This window comes from Chiloscyllium plagiosum, chromosome 2, assembly GCF_004010195.1.
Source record: "Chiloscyllium plagiosum isolate BGI_BamShark_2017 chromosome 2, ASM401019v2, whole genome shotgun sequence".
Lineage (NCBI taxonomy): Eukaryota > Metazoa > Chordata > Chondrichthyes > Orectolobiformes > Hemiscylliidae > Chiloscyllium > Chiloscyllium plagiosum.
Window position 1 is genome coordinate 11,896,648 of NC_057711.1, and position 21,256 is coordinate 11,917,903.

Consider the following 21,256-nt stretch of genomic DNA (forward strand, 5'->3'; position numbering starts at 1 on the left):
CGCGCGCCCCCCCCTCCCACTCTATCCTCACCATGTGCTTCCTTTGTCTGCTCTTCTCTTCTTTTTAACAGCTGTTGTTTTGACTTTTTTTTCCAAAGTTCCAAAACAATGCAACAGCATATGAAACAGTAATTGCTGCTCCTGGAATTCGAGGAAATCACCTCCACTCTAAAATACCTCAAAAAAAAGGAGCAGCTCTTGCAGCCAGAAATTTCTCCCGTCCTCCATCTTGGATTACCCAGAATCCTTTGAGAAGTTTTTAAAGTAATCATAGAATTCTGCATCATAAGGTGCAATATAGTATCTATATTGTAAATTAGTTAATTGTGAATTTTCTTTGAAATTTTAGAGATCAGACCCACAGTTTCTTGCCCAGTTCTACTACGCAGATGAAGAGTTAAATCAGGTTGCAGCTGAATTGGATAACTTAGATGGACGTAAAGACCCGCAAAGATGTACACTGCTGGTCAACCAGTTTCGTTCCTGCCAGGTAACTGTGGCAATTGCACAAGCATTTGCATTAAAGTATGTTGCTAATGGGATTATCCATGTTTATTCATAATCGTATAAGTGATATGCAACTTGAAAACAGCACTCCATCATGACCTAAAAACCCATCGGGTTATTTGGGTGCTGAATCAGATCCTGGCACACCCAGCAGCATTGTAGGAATTTCTTCACACATCCGTCAGGCTTCTCACTATTTTCTCAAGGATAAAAATTGATGGCATCAAATGCTAGCCTTTAATGTGACACCTTCAAATGTAATGCTTTTTCTAAAGAGTTTTAAAACTGGACTGTTTGAGCAGTGTAATGGCTTGAAATTGTACAAACTCAAACATGTGCAGCAATTATTAGTGGAAATATCATGAAAACTAACTGTGTTGACTTGATAGCCCCAGATTCCTCAATGTTAAGTGTATAATTTGATAAATATAAATAGTTTGGTTCATTATACTTGGCATTGTACAAGTTCTCTCTTAGAGTCTGAGTTCAACAATTTCCCCCACCTCCGTTGTAGATTAGGTACAACCTATTAGATTCCAAATATTCCACTTTCTCTGATAGTGGCATGGTGGCTCAGTAGTTAGCACTGCTACCTCACAGTACGAGGGACCCGGGTTCAATTCCAGCTTTGGACAACTGTCTGTGTGAAGTTTGCACGTTGCAGTTGCACTGCAGTGCCTCCAGCTCACATTCCAAGGCCAAAACTTGGTCCTCAAACTAGTCATACTGGTAGCGTCTCCTCCATCATTGCAACTGCCAGAGGCATCTAGGTTTTCTATATACTGCAGGCTGTGCAACAAAAGAGACCGAACTCCCATGCTCACCTGCAGATAAAAATAAGCTGGAGCCCTAAACATAAGATGAATAGAAAGTTAAAGTTTTCTTCTACAAAGAAGCTGGGACTTTTCCCTTTCCTTATTTCACTTTAAAGTGAACAAAAGCAACCTGCCTTCCAATTGCCTCACTGTTTTTCATTAATTTCAGTTTGCTTGGTCAAACTAGTTATCTTCAGCTCTGACTAATCTGTAGACTTGAAAAATCTTATCCGTATTTTTTCCTGAGTCCCACTTGGGTCTACACTCCATGTCCATTTCACAGTGATGCTGACATACTTCACACTGCTTCCAGTCTTCTTCAAGATAAGGTGTCTTTTTATTCAACATAATTGAAAACTCTTTCTATTTGGCATTAAATATGATGGTGTAGTGATTTAGTGGATTAGTAATCTAGCAGGATTAATGATGCAGAAACATGGGTTCAAATCATCTAACTGGGACAGCTGGAGAATTTAAATACAATTAATCAAATTAAATCTATAATTAAAACGAATTGGTAGTTGGAAAAGCCCATTTGGATCATTTTTTTGGAAGATATCTGCCTGAGCAAGTCTAATATGATTCAGGCCCATGGCTCTGTGAATGACTTAAACTCCCCTCTGAAATTGCCTCATAAACAATTGCATCGAGATGGGTCATAAATACTCATATGATGTTCATATCCCATGAATGTATTTTTTAATTAATTTGTGTGGCTCAGCTTTGAAACAGATGAAAGCTTCTGTTCTATGCCTATTGGTGCAGGAATACCACACTATTTTAGACTGTTCCTGTGCAAACCTCAAGTAGACTAGGTGGGGAATTAATTTAAATGCCATATGGTTTGAAATTCCACCAGCCCAACATAGCTAACTGGTTAGTAAGTCATGGTTTGGATTTCTGCCAAGTTTCTGCAACTCAAGCAGTTAACTTTAATACAATCACCATTTCTTTTCATCGATCAATGTGTGAATTTGTTTTTGAAGTGAGCCATTAATTTTTTTTTAACTGTACATTGACACTTGGATGTTTGCACAGTGGGCTCTGATACTGTTTGAATGCTAACTAGGATCTAGCTAAAAACCTATGCATAATTTATTTTAGAATTTGAATATGTCTTGCTTTTACAGAATTATATGGTGATTTGATTTCAATTGTTTGTGACTTTTGATTTTCTTGAAGCTTGGGCATACTGATATTAGTACTATCCATGGTAATAGCAAGTAGGAACAATAAATTAATTTTGACAGCATAGGCTCATTTCTGACGTTAGTGTGAAGGTCCTGTCTTTTCAACCTCTCCCTTCATCGGAGGCATGGTGACTCTCGAGTTAAATTTAGCACCAGCCTCTCACTCTGGTGCTGTCTCTCTCGCTCTCTGCCCCTTCAAGGAGAGAGCAGCACTGTAATCTGGTAGGACTATGATGATCTTTTTACCTTACCTCTTTGGTCAGGAGTCCACTCCTTTTTCCATTTCATCAGTCTCCAATATTCTGCTTTCATCTGGACTCCTCTGTCTGCTCTCTTATCTGTCCTTGATCTCCTTTTCTGAGTGGCAGCCAGCAGAGTAATGCAGGGATCATGCTTAGACCCCATCTATTCCCCCCAAGCTGGGTGGAAGGGTAAACTGTGTGGAGGTTGCACAGATCTTTTCAGTGTACTTTGACAGATGGAGAGAGTGCAGGACAAATGCATAGCAAATCAAGTATGATGTGAATAAATCTGAGGTTATCTACTTTGGTAGTAAAAACAGGAAGGCAGGTTATTATCTGACTAGCGATTAAATTAGGAAAGGGGAGGTGCAAAAAGAATCTATACACCAGTCACTGAAAGTAAACATGCAATTACAGCAGGTGGCAAAGAAGGCGAGTGGTATGTTGGCCTTCAAAGTGGCAAGATTGAATACAGAAACAGGACTATGTTGCTGAAATTGTACAAGGCCTGGTAGATTGTGTGCAGTATTGCTCTCCAATCTGAAGTATAGTTTGGCTATGGAGGGAATCCAATGCTGAATCTATCCAATTCTGTCTTCCAAATACTCTGCTATTAACTCATTTTTTTATATATAATGGACTGTAGCTTTTTGAGAGTAGTTGCCTCAGTCCAACTCATCTGTACCTCTGAGACATCCCAATCTGACCTAGTCCCATTTGCCAAAATTATGCCCATATCCCTCTAAACCCTTCCTATTCATATCACTATCTAGATGCCTTTTAAATGTTGTAACTGTACTTGCCTCCACCACTTCCTTCGGCAGTTCTTGCTATACAGGCACCGTCCCTCAGCTCCTTTTTAAATCTTTCCACTCTTTTTTAGACTCCCATACTGTAGAAAAAGATCTTGGCTTTTCACCCTATCCATTTTATACACCTCTAGCCTTCGATGCTCCAGGGGAAAATCCCCCAGCCTATTCAGCCGCTCTCTATAACTCCCACACCCTCAAGTTTAACAACATCCTCCCTTTCGAAGGGTGACCACAATTTCAAGAAGAGATCAAAGGCAGATAAAAGACCATAGGAAGGGGTCTAGGTGAAGGTAGAGTATTGGACACAGGTGAAAGGTCCATGGCAAAGGCTACCAGACTGGTAGCTGGAATGATAGAACTGACTTATGAAGAGACTGCATCAGTTAGGACCTCATTCATTTGAGTTTAAAAGAATTGGCATGAGGTGGGTTGGCAGGGAGACTCTCATTGAAACCTTTAACATTCCAACAGGCCTCAACAGAGTAGGTGCAGGAAGGATGTTTCCAATGGCCAGGGGGTCACAATCTAAGGATACAGTGTACGCCATTTAGGACGGAGATAAGGAGAAATTTCTTCACCCAGACACTGGTGAGCCTGTGAAATTCTCTGCCACACAGTTGTTAAGGCCAAAGTATTAAACGTTTTCCAGAAGGAGTTGGATATAGTTCTTGGGCTAAATAGATCAATGGGTATGGGGAGAAAGTGGGAATAGGATACTGAGATGAATGATCAGCCATGATCATATTGAATGGCAGGTCTTGCCACTTCTGTTTCCCAGTCTGATTGAGGGAAGTCTGCCCACCACCTCAAATTTGTCACTCCCATGAAAGGAGTTTTGTAGGTCATTTGGAGACTTTCAGGGTGAATCCACCCATTGCCCCAGTGTATTTTGAACATTTTGATACCTCAAATACCTTTCTTCATATTTCATGAAATCTCTCCTCACCCTAAACAAATGCATTTTGGATAGTTAACTTTGTGGTCTGAAAATTGGAAAATTATAAACCAAGTGGAACTGTTAAAGGATTCCAACCGTTGTGCAAAATCCCTCAGCACAATTCCTACCTCCATTCCTCTAGCAATGATTTGAACAACTCAACCTTCATGTAATTGCACTGTATTTTTTTCTACTTACACTTCATCATGGAATCATAGAATTCCTACAGTGCGAAAAAACACCATTCTGCCCAAAGAGTCTAAACTGGCCCTCCTAAGGGCATTCCCCCCCTTAAAACCCTACCCCGTAACCCCAAATACCCATATTTACCATGGTTAATTCAGTTAACCTGCACATCCTTGAACACAGCTGAAAATTTGGAATGGCCACTTTTCTCACCTGCACATCTTTGGATTGTGGGAATAACCTGGTGAAAACCCACATAATTGCAGGGTGTGCAAACTCCACACCCAAGGCTGAAATCGCATCCAGGTCTCTGGCACTGTGAGGCAGCAGTGCTAATCACTGAGCTACTGTAGCACCCTGGAATCAAAGAATGAAAATACAGTCATAACTGCTTTTCCTGATTCACTTTCTAATCACACATAGCAGAAATTCCACAAGTTTGCATTTTACATTGATATAATTAAGGAGGTTTTGGTAGAGTGTTAAAGAAAAACTGCCTCTACTGGCAAGAAGAGCAGTAACTGGAGAATTCTGATCTAAGGTTGCTGTCAAAAAGGGAATTTTGAGTTTTTAATCCACAAGAACAGTTGGGATTTATATAGCTGCTTTGTAATGGAAGCTGCTTCATAACACTAGAAAGCAAAATGATGTTGAACCACACAGTAAGGGCATCCTCAAAAAACGCTGGTGTTAAGGAAAGCAAGATCAAGAGGTGGAGTGATGTAAGAGATTGTGCTCCAGAACTTGGGTCCAAGGCAACTAAAGATACTGCTGCCTGTGGTAGAGCAATTAAGATTGGGCATGCTCGAGGTCAAAATTGGAGGAGCACAAACATCTAGCAAGGTGGTGGAACTGGAGGAGATGGAAGAGGTTCAGAGCTGCAATACCATTGAGGGATTTAAAGCCATAATAAGAATTTTAGAAACAAGTTCAATTATATTGATCAAGAGCCACTGTGGAGCTGAGGCAAATGAAATTGGGAAATAGCACTTGGCCTAGGTTAAGATCAAGACAGCAGAATTTTAGATGCTTTAAGTTTACAGAAGGTTCAGTATGGGAAACAAGCCAGGATTGAGTTGGAGTAGTCGTGTCTTAAGGTATCAAAGACAAAACTGAGAGCTTCAGGAGAAACTGAGTTATTGCATGGCCTAAATCAGGTATTATTATGGAGGAGATAATCTGTGATGGAACAAATAAGACCAGGAGCTCATTCTGGGGGATAATGTAAGACCAGATTGCGAATGGTCTGATTCAGTCCCAGACTGTTGGCAGCAAATTGGATGGGGAGGAGAGCTAGACTAATGGTATGAAAGGAGGAAGAAAAGGTAATGACTCGAATTGAGACAAAATTAGAACTGGTTGAGAGCAGCCTTATTCAGCTGGCTTACGATGGAGAGAAGCATAGTGTGGATAACATGTCAAAGGCTGAAATGGTTATAGAGGGATAGCTTATGTTGTTCTCAGTTACTTGATGTCATTTGTGATTTTAAGTTGTTCTGGTACTGGAAGGCTGGAATCTTTTGCTATCTAGATTGCAGTGTCAGAAAGTAATGTCTAAGCATGCTCCCTGGCAACTTTGTAAAAGGAATTAACTTTGTATTTGAGCTGATATTTAGAGACAATTATTGTAGTTGTATTTTGCATACATGGCCTTTGCTTCCAAGAATTTGTACAGTATGTAAGCTGCATGGAATACTGATCCCATCCACCAAATTGATCATTCACAAGCTAGTTTTTCCATATTTTCTCCTGATAAGTTTCAGAGAAGAAATCCCTTCCATCTCAATAAGCTAATTGCAGCTGGAGCCCGAGATTTGTATCAAACTCTTCTTTCCATGCCACATGTTGATTTCCCCCTTACTTTTAAGGTGATCTCTACACGTTTGGATAAATGAACCAAGATTTTGCACACAATATATCAGTTATCTCACATGTTCTCTTCTCAACAAATCATCTTTGTTTATTTTTAAAGGTTTAAATCAAAATATTACTACTCCGAGCCTGTTTCAATAATGCTGTATACTTGACTTTGGAGTGTTTTCTAAGAATACCTTATTGAGACAAAATTAACGACCTCCCTGCTTTACATTTCAGACAAAAACATCAATTACTGAGTACAGGATGTGAAATTTTCCAGATGTTTATCACCTCCTAAGATTGCTGCAGTTGAGCAAATACACATTTTATAAAATGTAGACATCTAATTAGGTACTATAGAAATCCATCCCCTTTCACTGTTACCCCACCCCTTTTTTTTTTCACCCTTTTTTGAAAAGCAACATTAATCCAGTTAACTCCCTACCTACACTTGCATTATATGGCAATGTAAAGATTGGACTCTACCTGTTCAAAATGTTACTGAATAATTGCTGCAGTACTTTGCACCTGCAATGACATTGGTGGTAGACCAAAGGGCTAAAGGGATTAAAGGATATAGGGAGAAAATGGGAACACTGTTGTGACACACCTCTGGAGCAGAGGGACTTTAACTATGGAGACTGTTCCAGAGGCAGGGACATTGCCACTGTGCCCCGATATCCTTGGGTAGAATTTGATGTTGTATGGAATCACTTTCTTCCTTGTTCAGTCTGTCTTTTTATTTGTGATTGCCTTTGTTTGTTTTGTTAATGTTTGCTGAATAAAGATTCTTTTTGCTGTTTTAGTTTAATCCTGTCTTCCCATTACCCTTTTTTGTGCATCATATTCTTCAAAATTACTGTGGTCTACCAGTGCAGTTATAAATACCTATTTGGCTGGCCCATTATTTTTACCACTAGGGTCAAACCATTCATCAGTGAATCGCAGGCCACCAAGTAGTACATAAATCAGAAGGGTACAATTAATAGAAATGTGTCATGTGGATTATTAAAATTTGATGTCCTGCTATTCCATTTTGGAAGCTAATATTTGAGTAACTTCAAAGCAAGATAACATACCTTGGAATGCTCTCTCCCCATCTCTTTTTCAAAAAATTAGGATAATGTGTTAAACATAATCAACCAGATCATGCAGGAATGCATCCCAAATGAACGGGCAAATCGAGATTTCTGTGTCAAATTTCCAGAGGAAATACGGCATGATAATCTGGGAGGACAACTTTGGTTTGGAGCTGAGGTAAGTTGTTTCCAGAAGTTTATCTCTTAGTCATTAAATGTCAATAAAACACTTGCTGACAGTTAATTTTGTTTCTGTATGTACAAGCCAATGTAGTTTGTCTAGAAAATACACACATGTTCAGTATTTGATGGCTAAACCAACAGCTGCCAACAGTTGTGATCACAGGAGTCAAGTGCACGAGTTAGGAGCAGGAATAGACCATGCAACTTGTTGACCATGGCTAGCCTCAGGCTTCAAATACAGTTTTCTGATAGCTGCCAATTTTCTGAGACAAAAAATCTGTCTGTCCCAGTCTTAAAATTAGTCAGTGCAGGGGTAGAGTATTCCCAAGACTTGCAACCCTTCAAGTGAAGAGATTTCTGATTTCAGCCCAGCATGACGGATCCTTAAAGCTTGGGCAGAGTCTTATAATAGATTCCACAGATCCAATGAAGCCAACCTTACCGTCTTCCCATCCAGTCCCTTCAGAATCTGTATTTTTCACTGGGATAGCCTCTGCCCTATAAACTGCAGAGACTACTATTTGTTTCCTATCCATTGGCCAATCTTCTAACAAACTGTTGTGTAATACCTTATCAAATGATTCTGATGTCCAGATAAGCCACATTTAATAGTTCCCGTTTGTATCTTTGTATCATACTAGTTACATCCTCAAAAATGGTATTACACTTGCCAACTTTCAATCTACTTAGGAGCATGCCAGAATCTAAGGTATTGTTGAAAGTCGTCACACAATTATTATACCTGCAGCTTTTCTTTGTAGAAGCTTAGGATTAAGACATCATACCCTAGGCATTTGTCCAATTTTAGTCCTTGAGTTACTCCAGTGCTCATTCCTCCACTGATGTTGGTTTTGAAAAAAAACGCAATCCTAAAATGTCCAGTGTTTCATTGCAGTAATAAAACAGTCTTTATTGAAGTGAGCCACAGATGGATTTTTCTCCTGAGTGTTTTTTGTGGTGGATTTTTTTGATGAATCTTTTTCAGTTATCTTTAAATGGTTCCCATTGATTTTTGTGGTGGTGCTTTTCAGTCTACTTACCTATTCAACCTTAGACCATCACCCCGACAGAGCCTAGGACAATTGGATACAGTCTCACAATAGGGGGACCCATATTTAAGACAGAGGAGGAATTTCTTCTCATGGAATTTCTTGACCATAGGGCTGTTGAGGCTGGGTTATTAAGTATGTTCAAGGCTAAGATAGATTTTTAATTTGGAAGTGAATTGAGCGCTATGGGGAAAAGGCAGGAATGTTGAGTATGATATCAGCCTTGATTCATTGGCAGAGCAGACTTAATAGGTTGAATGGCTTAGCCAAAGTCATACAGCATGGAAACAGACCCTTTGGTCCAACTAGGCCATGCCGACCAGGTTCCCAACCAAAATTAGTCCCACCTGCCTGTGTTAAGCTTATATCCCTCAACTTTTCCTGTTCCTGCATATATCCAAATGTCTTTTAAATGTTGTAACTGTACCTGTATCCACCACTTCCTCCAGCAGTTCATTCCACTGTAAAAATGGTGTCCCTCGTGTCCTTTTATAAAACTTTCTCCTCTCACTTTAAAAACGTGCTCCATAATTTTTTTCTGTCCCACCTTAGGGAAACAACACTTGTCATTCACCTTATCTATAAAACTCTATGGCCACTCTTCGATCTCCCACGCTCCAGTGAAAATGTTATAATTCAAACCTTCCAGTCCCAGCAACAGTAAATCTTTTCTGAACCATCTCCAATTCAATAATATCCTTCCTCTAGTAGGGCGACCAGATCTGGACACAGTATTCCAGAATTGGCCTCACCAAAGTCCTGCACAATCTCAACGTGATAACCCAACTCCTATACTCTGTGCTCTGAGCAGTGAAGGCAAGCATGTTAAATGCCTTTTTTAACCACCCTGTCCATTTGTGATGCAAATTTCAAAGAATTATTTATCTGCACCCCTAGGACTCTGTTCTACAACGCTCTCCACGGTCCTACCATTAATTAAAGTCTTGCCCTTGCTTGTTTTACCAAAATGCAATATCTTGCATTTATCCAAATTAAACTCCATCTACCACTCCTCAGCCCATTGACCCAATTGATCAACATCACTTTGTAATCTTGATCAATTGGGTCAATGGGCTGAGTGGTAGATGGAGTTTAATTTGGATAAACACAAGGTATTCTGCTCCTGTGTCATACAGCCTTGTATTTGTGCAATTGGCTTCATTTATTTTGAGACTTTTTGTGATTAGAATATGTTGATTTCAAACTTTATATGGATTTCAGTTATATCATGATCATTAGTGACCAGTGAATCATCAATAAAATTACTTACTAACTCTGTCTCATTATGCAGTATTAGATCTGCATCTTCATCCATTGTCAGCCCCACAATGTTTTGCTCTGGTGGAAATTGTCACAAGGACATTGTACAACCTGAACTGCCAGACTGCCCTTGCTGATTTGGTGCAGTCTCCATGAAGGTTCAAGTCCCTTGCTGTTATTAGGTTGTCTTTAGATGCTCCAATGACCTTTTGACTAATTCTGTGTCAACTATGTAACTACTATTAGGCACCTCTAATTTTATTACCACCAGCATTTTCTGACCCTCACTGTTCCAAATCTATGTTCACACTTCTCCCTGATCTTCTAAGCCAAGATCCTTCCTTATCAAAGTCTACTTGTTCTCCTCTTTACTCACACTCCACTCAGACCCACCTGCCCAACTTTGTCCTTATGTATTTTTTTAAATGATATGCCACGTGGAATACTTACAAGTATTGATCACCAAGTGACTCATTGAATGGCAATTCAATCTAAACTGTTTATCTGTATTTGCACCACTATCTATCTTATTGTCAGTGCTTAATGCATTTAGATAGACTGTCATTATGTTCATTTTTTTTAACTGCTTTTTCTTGTATCCTATTTCACTGTGGGAAGATGGTATAATGTTAATATGACTGGACTAGGCTAGTACTCTGGGTCATGGGTTTAAATTCCACCATAGCAGCTGGTGGAATGGAAAGTTAATCCAAAAAAACAGGAATTGAAAGTTAGTGTCCTTAATGATGACCCATTGACAGCCTATCATTGTTTTAAAAGCAACAACGAAAAAAATCGGTGAAAAAAATATTATTATAAAAATCTGTCCCTTCCTGTCACAGTCAGTTCACTTAATCCCCTATTGCTACACTGACCTGTGCTTCAAGTTAACTATTTGGATTTTTAATTCTCTCCATTTGAATGCTACTTCCACACTCCTCTGTTTTAAGGGCCTATTCATAGCCCCAGTTATATGATTCAGAAAGTATGGTACACATTTCTGGCAGAAAGCTAGTGTTTAACTAAATGGCTGAAATATTTTAAAGGTGACAACAGAATTATGCTGATGAGGATAATGCTGTTCCAAAAAGTGTCTGGATGCAGTGCCACACAACAGACTTGAGGGATGTTTTTGGCTATGGAACAAAGAGACAGTAACAGCCCTGATTTTTAAAAAAAAGCAAATAGGCTCAGGGATAGGAATCAATAGTTAATGAATTTTTTTGGGCTGGAGGGAAGTTTGTAGTGGAGTTCCTCAGGGATCAGTGTTTATACCCTTGCTTTTCCTGATGCATACTAAATAAATGGACCCCGGTATGTCTGATATCCCTGAGGATATTTTCCAGGTTTGCAGGTGATACAAGACTTGGAAGTATTGTAAACAGTGAGGAAGACCACTTGAACGTCAAAGTTGCAGGCAAGTTGGTGGAGCAGTCATAGAGCCAATGAAATTCAAGCAAAGAAATGTAAGGTGATGCGTTTTAGACTTGTAGAGAGTCAGAGCACCACCTCGCCACCCATACTGCTCCCTGCTGAATGAATGCTGAGTACACCTAATTAAAACATTGTCCAACTAGAGTAATAACCATTGAAAATAACTGGCTCTTAATGTAATTCATGAACTGTCAGTGCAGGGTCCCTTAGCCACTAGGACCTAAATATAATGGAAGCTCAGATATTGCTAAATTTGGGGTTTAACAGTAATGGAATATATGGTTATAACCTCACAAATCAAATAACATGTTGTACTCTGGTGACCTGGGATTTCATATTGTTCCCAAATGTATTTCTAGATGGGCAATAACTATTTGATTTTAATGGAGTTGATAGGTGTAAATTTCCCTTCCAGTTCTCCTCCTCCTTTGCCTCTCAATCCTCTTCTAATTATGTTGCCTTGAATTAGTTGATTCCAGTTTTAGAATACAGAACATGTGTTGCATGACATTTTCACAGTTAAGTTGATGATGTATTTTAGTGTGACTAATTTGCTCGACATGTGTCAATCCTAGTAATTATGCACTGATATTTCCGGTTTCCGTCCAGTAGAGAACTAGACTTTGCTTACTGTGGCAATCCAGAAGTACGTAATGCAATGACAGGAACAGGAGTAAACATTCGTTTTAAGATCAGTGCAATATTTGTGCTTATCATGGTATATCATCTGTTCACTTCTTTTAATTTCAGTGTTTAGCTGCCGGTTCAATTATCATGAACCGAGAAATAGAGAGCATGGCAATGCGACCTTTGGCCAAAGACTTAACCCGCAGTTTAGAAGAAGTGCGAAATGTTTTCCGTGACCAGTGCCTGAGAGACTTGAATGTCTACACTGACAAAATGAAGGAGTCCCTCAAACAATTTGATGGCTTGTTTGCAGAATTTGAACTATGGTAACAAATCTTCATAAACACACCCTTTATCAATTTCCGTGTACTAGTTTCTGTGTATGCTGCTATATTTTTTGATGAAATTTGTTTTCCCATACCCCTATTCTAAGTTTTACTCAACTTTAGTGTAAGATGTAAAGTAAGTTATATTTGGGTTGAACAATTTGAGGGAATTGAGGCGATCAGCGAATGCTGTATTTGTGTATAAAGGTATTTAGAAGGTGTTCCTCAAGGTCCATTAACAAAATTTCAAGTGAGTTGTTAATAAAACTAAATGAAACAGCATGAGAGGAACTTGGCTGATGGGTTAAAAACTGCAGAAAGCTTCGGAACAAAGAGATTTAGAAGTGCACGTCCATGATTTACAGAAAGCTGGCATCTAAGTTAGACGGGTAATATAGAAATCAAATGAAAGTTTCACCTTTATTTCAAAGGGAATGGAGTATAAAAACAAATAGAAATTACTGGGAAAGCTCAGCTCTGGCAGCATCCCTGAGGAGAAAGTAGAGTTAACGTTTTGAGCCTAGTGATTCTTCATCAGAACACTAGTCAGTGGAGTCGAAACATTAGCTCTCCTTTCTCCCCACAGATGTTGCCAGACCTCCTGAGTTTCTCCAGCAATTTCTGTTTTTGTCATTGAATGTTGTGACCTGTGTGTTTAAATGCATAATTCTCTAAAACTGAGTTACATGAAAGCTAGAACATTGTGATCTGGAAGACAGAAGGTAGAATGGTGAAGAGATGAAATTACAGAAGCATTTGAGCCTATAATAGATAGAGCTTCAAAGGCATAGAGTAAATGCAGCCTAGGTTCATCAGGATAATTCTAGTGCTTGGAAAATGTATACTTGTAATGGGAGAGTTGTCATAATGGAGGTATTCTGTTGGAATAGCAAATGATAATTATTGTGTTCTGTAAGATTTTATGGGGCAGGAGACAAAGCTATTTCCTCACTTAGTTAGGGTCACCAATTTTAAATTAGCACAGTGAATGGAAAATGAAAATAGGTTATTAATTAGATCAGAAGCTGCCTCAATTATGAAAACCTATTTGGTTCACTGGTGTCTTTCATTGAAGGCGAAACTGCCTTCCTGGCCTGGCTTGGCTTATATGTGACTCCAGAACCACACCAATGTCCTCGCTTTAAAATATCCTTTGAAATGGCCGAGAGTGACATTCAGTTCAATGGCAATTGTGGGGGCTGACAAATATTGGGCTTGCCAGTAAACCTGCATCCAGTGGAAAAAAATGAAGAGAATAACTTTTATCGAATGGAATAGTCTAAAATGCTTCATCAAGAGATTCTTTTATTTGAAAAACAGAAATATTTGAAGCAGAGAAAGATTAAGGGCAATGGGGAGTGAACTGAGCAGTGATATTGTTTTATCCTTTTCCTGTCACAAACATGTTGAGATGAATTGCTTTCTGTTCTGTTGTAAATGTCTAACTCCTGGAAGGACAGTTACCCATTTGCAAACCTTTTGTCATGAATGTTGACATGCTGGAAAATAAATGAGAGTATAACATGCCTGATGCCACCATGTGAATGAGTTGTTATTGAAAGAGATTGCAAGGAATCAGAAGCAAAAACTCAGCTTTGTTTCTTTATACCTTTCTCTTCCTCCACTCCCTGCTCCCCCCCCTCAAAAAAAAAGGTATAATGATTTCTGTTTAAGTTTATTGGGGAAATAAGTTGTTTGATTCCAGCAGCTAATTTGTCAGTTAACCAAATCAACTACGGTGCCACAAATAATTTATAAAAGGTCAACTTAAATTTGAAGGTCGAGAATTTGTGGTTTAATTTGATTTGTCAGCAAAGTTTCATTCACGTGCTTGGCTGGTTTTGGTGTTATTCTATATGCAGTATTTATAAATTTGCAGTGGTTTTTCTTTTTTTCCTGTTTTGAGTTACATGAGCATGGATTAGTAGAGTCAGAATTGAAATGATCCTTTACTTAACTTTGTCGTGGGATTTAATCCTCAATGGTGTCAGATTTTACAGCAATCTAGTCAACTTGAAATTGAACCAAATGCATATGGAAGTGGAGTGAAACCAGTATAACTGAACATGCTTAAACAATGGATACCTGTAACTGACGAGCACAAGTAACTTCCATTTTAAACAGATTCATACGACCCTTTGAAACCAAAGTGTACGCAAATTGCCACCTGTAGGCAGCTTTCAAGTTGTTAAAGCTCCATGCAGATAAGTGTTAAATAGTAGTGGGTTTAAACAAAAATTGACTAGCCCAGCATCTACAGCCGAAAGGAAATATGAGATTAAATGATTTCACGGCACTCACAGCTTTAGTGAAATTTCTCTGCTCCCATAGATTCTGGTAATATGTCTCGATCACACACAAACTGTAAACTGCCAGTTAGAAAGGAATATAGCATTGACATCATAATTTGGGCATGTTTTAATGCAATCCTTTGAAAATTTAAGACACTGCAAATATGGATACCTGACACAAATACTTCTAGTGTCTGTGACTTCCAAATGATTTTATAGAAATAGCTATTCAGAAATCATTAACCCAGTTGTAACTAAGCATTGATGGTTGGCATAGTATTTCCCATTCACCTTTGTAGGGGAAAAGCAAGTGCACGAATCGCCCAACATGAAATCACTTCTTTGTTTTATGAAAGCTCCTTCAACTGCCCACTGACCTAAATCTTATCCTTGCAATTAATTATTTTTGATGCATCTGCAACAATAAACTGCCTCACTTTGTGTTAGTTTTGATTCAAAGTTGAATTTTAATTCACTTGCCTATCACCACTGTACATAAGAGGAAAAAGCAATATCATAACCTATATTCCATATGATTTCTGATTTTTGTCCAGAGCTGTTTCATATGAAACCTGTTGTGCCAATTTTGACTTGTCTTTCAGTTATGTCTCTGCGATGGTACCTGTGAAATCTCCTAAAGAATATTACGTACAGCAAGAAGTCATTGTTCTCTTCTGTGAAACTGTCGAAAGGTGAGATTTGAAAATTAGTCCTTTCAAGTTTTCACTTTATTTTTTACTTGATATAATCGCACTTGAGGTTAAAAATGGAATGACATTTATTACTTGTTGAAAGAATTCAGCTTAAACATGATAAAGGATTTAATTTTCTCCATTTTTTCCCATGGGATGTGGGTGTCTCTAGCAAGGGCCAGCATTTGTTACTCATTGTAATTGCCCTTGAACTGCATGGCTTGATAAGCCCTTGTAGCATTCACATCAGAGCCAACAACACTGCAGTGGGTTTAGAGTCAATTGTAGGAAAAGGTTGGTGAGAATGGCAGATTTTCTTCCCTAAAAGTCATTACTGAAGATTGACAATTGATCATTTTATATTCACTAAACTTTCAATTCCCGATTGCCAATTCAATTTAAACTGGATTCACTGGGCTGATTCTGTATCAAAAACAGCTGAAAAGATTAGGCTTTTATTCATAAGTGTTTAGAAGAATGAGGGATGATCTTATTGGAATATACAAAATTCTGAAGGAACTTTGAGTTCGCTAATTGAAGATGTTCCCACGAATGGGGGAATCTAACTAGAGGATGTAGTTACAGAATATGGGGGCACTTAAACTATAATGTGAAGGGATTGATTCTTTCTGAGGGTATTGAATGTCTGGAATTCTGTGTCCCAGAGAGTTGTGAAAGCTAGCCTGTTGAAAGAATTTAGAGGAGGTAAGTAGATTTTTTGAAATATCAGGGAGTTGATGGCTATGCTAAGCAGTCACAAAAGAGCATTTGAGGCCTGGGGCAGGGCAGTCATGATCATGGCAAGTTTGGGCCAAATGGCCTACTCCTACACATATTTCTCATGTTTTTAGATTACTTTAGATTACTTTACAGTGTGGAAACAGGCCCTTCGGCCCAACAAGTCCATACCGACCCGCCGAAGCGTAACCCACCCATACCCCTACATTTACCCCTTACCTAACACTACGGGCAATTTAGCATGGCCAATTCACCTGACCTGCACATCTTTGGACTGTGGGAGGAAACCGGAGCACCCGGAGGAAACCCACGCAGACACTGGGAGAACGTGCAAACTCCACACAGTCAGTCGCCTGAGGCGGGAATTGAACCCGGGTCTCTGGCGCTGTGAGGCAGCAGTGCTAACCACTGTGCCACCGTGCCGCCCACTAACAACTGCTGTGGTGGGACCTGAATTTGTGTCCCCAGAGCATTAGCCAAGTATCTGGTTTGTTAGCTGAGTGACATTACTACTATGTTGCTGTTTCCCTGCAATTAGACTAGTTAAAACAATTGACTTTAAAACTGCATTGAAGAGCTGCAGTGTGTATTTTTAGACATACTACCTTTTTTTAAAAAAACTGCATTAGCAAAGGTTCAAATACTTTGTAGGCATGTTCTCGATTCTTGTTGCTCGAGATTAAGTGGATACTTGACCAACTGTGGACTTGTGTGTGGCAATTGTGTTCAATAATTTAACATACCATTCTGAAATTTCCTTGTCAGGTATTTAACAGGAGCACTTAACTGGTGTTATTTTGAACTGTAGCTGTTGGTAAAATAACAGGACGTTCTGATGAATTCATTTCGTTTGAAATAATGATTATTGGGTTTCTTGTTGGAAACCATTTGCGGGATCATGATTTGACCTTCGGCATAAAGGACTAGATAATAAATAAGCGAGTTACTTAACATGCTGCATATCAAAAACTAGAAAGTGTAAATATAAAATGAGTATCAGAATATCAAATGAATACAGTAGATTATTTTTCATTGTCCTCGCTGTCCTTAACTTGGCTAAGATTAACTGGGATCACCTGGTGTGAAAGAATTGGATAGGGTGGAATTTTGCAAGTGCATCCAGGAGAGCTTTTTGTGCCAGTACGTAGACAGTCCTACTAGAGGTGGGACAATGCTGGACCTAATCTGAGGGAATGAAGTTGCTCAAGTGGTTGAAGTGTCAGTGGCGAGCATTTCAGGGATCTTGACCATTATTCTAAGTTTCAAAATCATTTGCAAAGGGATAAGGATAGTGCAGAAGCTAAATGTCTAAATTAGGGCAAGGCCGATTTCAATATCATTCAACAGGATCAGGCAAACCTGGCTTCCAGATTGGAAGCAGCTACTTGCTCGTAAGTCTACACTTGGAAAGTGAGAAACTTTTACAAGTAGTATAGTGATAATTCAGTGCTGGCATGTTCCTTAAGAGTGAAGGGGAAAGGCAGCAAGTCCAGGGAACCCTGGCTCTCAAGGAATACCAAGACTTTGATCAAAAGAAGTAAATATACGTCAGACAGAGTGCTGACTAGGGAAATTGAGGTTTATTAGAGACCAAAGGCAAAGAGTCAGTGGATATGGATGAGGCCTTAAGTAAATATTTCTCATCTATATTGAGGAGAAAGCTGTTTAGCTGATTTCATTTGGGCTGGTGAGGCTCTAGAACACCTTAAGATTAGTAAGAAGGAGGTTGTGTTAGATGTTTTAATAGGCATACAAGTGTATTAAGCCCCAGGACCTGATGAGATGGCTCCCGAGCTGCTATAGGAGGCAAGGGAAGAGGCTACTGGAAGTCTGGCGGAGATATTTAAAACTGGCCATAATGAGTCATAGACTCATTAGAGATGTACAGCATGGAAACGGATCCTTCAGTCCAACTCATCCATGCCAACCAGATACCCTGAATTAATCTAGTCCTATTTGCCAGCACTTGGCCCATATCCCTCTTAAACCCTTCCTATTCATTACCCATTCAAATGCGTTTTAAGTGTTGTCATTGTACCAGCCTCCACTACTTCCTCTGGCAGCATTCACATACCACCCTGAGTGGAAATGTTGCCCCTTAGGTCCCTTTTAACTCTTTCCTCTCTCCCTTCAAACTATGCCTTCTAGTTTGGGACTCCCGACCTTGGGGAAAATACCTTTGCTATTCACCCTATCCATGCTTCACATGATTGTAAAACCTCCACAAGATCATCCCTCTGTCTCCAATGGTCCAGGGAAAACAGCCCCAACCTATTCACCCTCTTCCTACTGCTCAAAGCGTCCAACCCTGGCAACATTGTTGTAAATCTTTTTTGAAACCCTTTCAAGTTTCACAACATCCTTCCTGTAGCAGGGAGACCACAATTGAGCACAGTACTCCAAACTTGGCCCAACCAATGTCCTGTACAGCTGCAACATGACCTCCCAACTCCTGTACTCAATGCATTGACTAATAAAGGAAAGCATACCAAACGCCGCCCTCACCGTCCTGTCCAACTGGAACTCCAATTTCAAGGAGTTGTTCAGAAACATCCTCCAGGATCTTACCATTAAGTGTATAAGTCCTGCAGTGATTTGCCTTCCCAAAATGCAGCACCTCCAGCTTCCACTCCTCAGCCCACTGGCCCATCTGATCAAGATCCCATTGTACTTGAGGTAACCACCTTTGCTGTCCACTACACCTCCTCCAATTCTGGTGTCATCTGCAAACTTACTAACCATGCCTCCTATGTTCACATGCAAATCATCTATATAAATGACAAAAAGTAGTGGACCGAGCACCAGTCCTGCGGCACACTGCTACTCACAGCCACCAGTCTGAAAAACAGCCCTCCACCACCATCCCCTCATTTCTACATTCACGCCAGTTCTGTATCCAAATGGCTTGTGTCCCTGTATTCGATATGATCTAACCAGTCTATCATGAGGAACCTTGTCGAATGCCTTCCTGCAGTCCATGTAGATCACGTCCACCACTCTGCCCACATCAAGCCTCTTTGTTACTACTTAAAAAAACTCAATTAAGTTTGTGTGAGACACACTTTCCACACGCACAGCCATGTTGACTATCCCTAATCAGTCCTTACCTTTCCAAATACATGTAAATCCTGTCCCTCAGAATCCCCTCCAATTACTTGCCCACCACCAATGTCAGTCCCACTGGTCTATAGTTCCTGGCTTTTCCTTACCTTTTAACCTCCAGTGTTCCAGCAACTCACCTTTGACTGGAGGAGAGCTAATATGGTTTCCTTGCTCAAGAAGGGGAGCGGGGAAAGGTAGGAAATTACAAACCAGTCAGTCTGATGTCAGTGGTGGGGAAATTATTGGAAAAGGTTCTGAAGGACAGGATTAATGAAAACTTGAAAAGGCAAAAACTGATCAGGGTAAGTCAGCACAGATTGTAAGAGGGAGATCCAGTCTGACAAACTAGAATCAATGCTGGGTCCACATTTTATCATTTATATAAATTATTTGCATGTGAAGATTGGAGGGATGGTTAATAAGTTTGTAGGTGACCCCAAAACAGGTGGTGTAGTGGACCGTGAATAAGGTTATCTCAGAGTATAACAGGACCTAGATCAGATAGGCCAATAGGTCAAGGACTGGCAGATAGTGTTTAAATTTGGATAATTGTGGAAAGGATTTTGAAGACCAATCAGGGCAGGATTTACACAGTTATTGGCAGGCCACTGGAGAGTGTTCTCAAACAGAGACCTTTGGGTGCAGGTGCATAGTTTCTTGAAGGTGAGTCACAGATAGATAGGGTAGTGAAGAATGTATCCTGAAGAAGGGCTCATGCCCGAAACGTCAATTCTCCTGCTCCTTGGATGCTGCCTGACCTGCTGTGCTTTTCCAGCAACACATTTTCAGCTAGTGAAGAATGTGTTTAGTACCCTGGCCTTTATTGGTCAGTGCATGGAGTATATGAGTTGGGATGCCACTTTGCAGCTGTACAGGACATTGGTAAACCACTTTCAGAATACTGCATACAATTGTGGATGCCCTTCTCTCTGAATGATGTTGTTAAACCTGAGCGGATACAGAAAAGATTTGCAAGGATGTTGCAGGGATTGGTTTGAGTTCGAGGAAGAGGCTGAATAGGCTGGAGGGTGAGGGGGTGACCTTTCTGGAGGTTTATAGAATCATGAGGGGTATGGATATGGTGAATAGCCATGGTCGTCTTCCTAGGGTGGGGGTGTCCAAAATTAGAGGGCATAGGTTTAAGGTGAGAAAGGGGAAAGATTTAAAAAGTACCAGAGGGGTAACTTTTTCATGCAGTGTAGTGCTTATGTGGAACGAGCTGCTATAGGAAGTAGTGGAAGTAGGTACAATTACAACATTTTAGAAAACATCTGGATTGGTATAGGAAGTGTTTAGAGAATATAGACCAAATGCTGGCATATAGGAGTAGGTCACATTGGGATGTTTGGTCGATGTGGGAGTGTTGTGCATGACTAATTGAGGCCTTTTTGAATAGGTGGCGAAATATATTGGTGAAAGCAGTGCAGTTGATGTGGTTTTAACAGATGTCAGTGAGGCTTTTGACAAGATTTGTAAATCTAAAAGGAAACCAGGCTATGGGATTCAAGGCAAGTCGACAAACTGAATCTAAAGTTGGCTTACAAGTAGGAGCCAAAGAATGATGAGGGAGGGTTGTTCTTGTGATTGGAAACCTATTCAAAGTTTGTGAGAAGATTTGTAGCTCGGGTGCTCGTTGTTGTGGTTCTGTTCACCGAGCTGGGAATTTGTGTTGCAGACGTTTCGTCCCCTGTCTAGGTGACATCCTCAGTGTTTGGGAGCCTCCTGTGAAGCGCTTCTGTGATCTTTCCTCCGGCATTTGTAGTGGTTTGAATCTGTCGCTTCCGGTTGTCAGTTCCAACTGCCCGTTGCAGTGGTCGGTATATTGGGTCCAGGTCGATGTGCTTATTGATTGAATCTGTGGATGAATGCCATGCCTCTAGGAATTCCCTGGCTGTTCTCTGTTTGACTTGTCCTATAATAGTAGTGTTG

General features: G+C 40.0%; 1 protein-coding gene across 4 annotated transcripts in view; it reads left to right on the plus strand.

Moving 5' to 3' along the window:
• Nucleotides 1-21,256, plus strand: part of zfyve28 (zinc finger, FYVE domain containing 28) — a 206,765-nt gene that overhangs the window by 87,857 nt on the left and 97,652 nt on the right. For 3 of the 4 annotated variants that reach the window (XM_043704078.1, XM_043704105.1, XM_043704096.1), the window contains exons 2-5: nt 350-490; nt 7,666-7,803; nt 12,302-12,504; nt 15,398-15,487. In XM_043704078.1, the coding sequence (XP_043560013.1) occupies nt 350-490; nt 7,666-7,803; nt 12,302-12,504; nt 15,398-15,487 (572 nt within the window). The remainder of the gene's footprint in view (nt 1-349; nt 491-7,665; nt 7,804-12,301; nt 12,505-15,397; nt 15,488-21,256) is intronic. The other variant, XM_043704088.1, reaches the window with a different exon arrangement.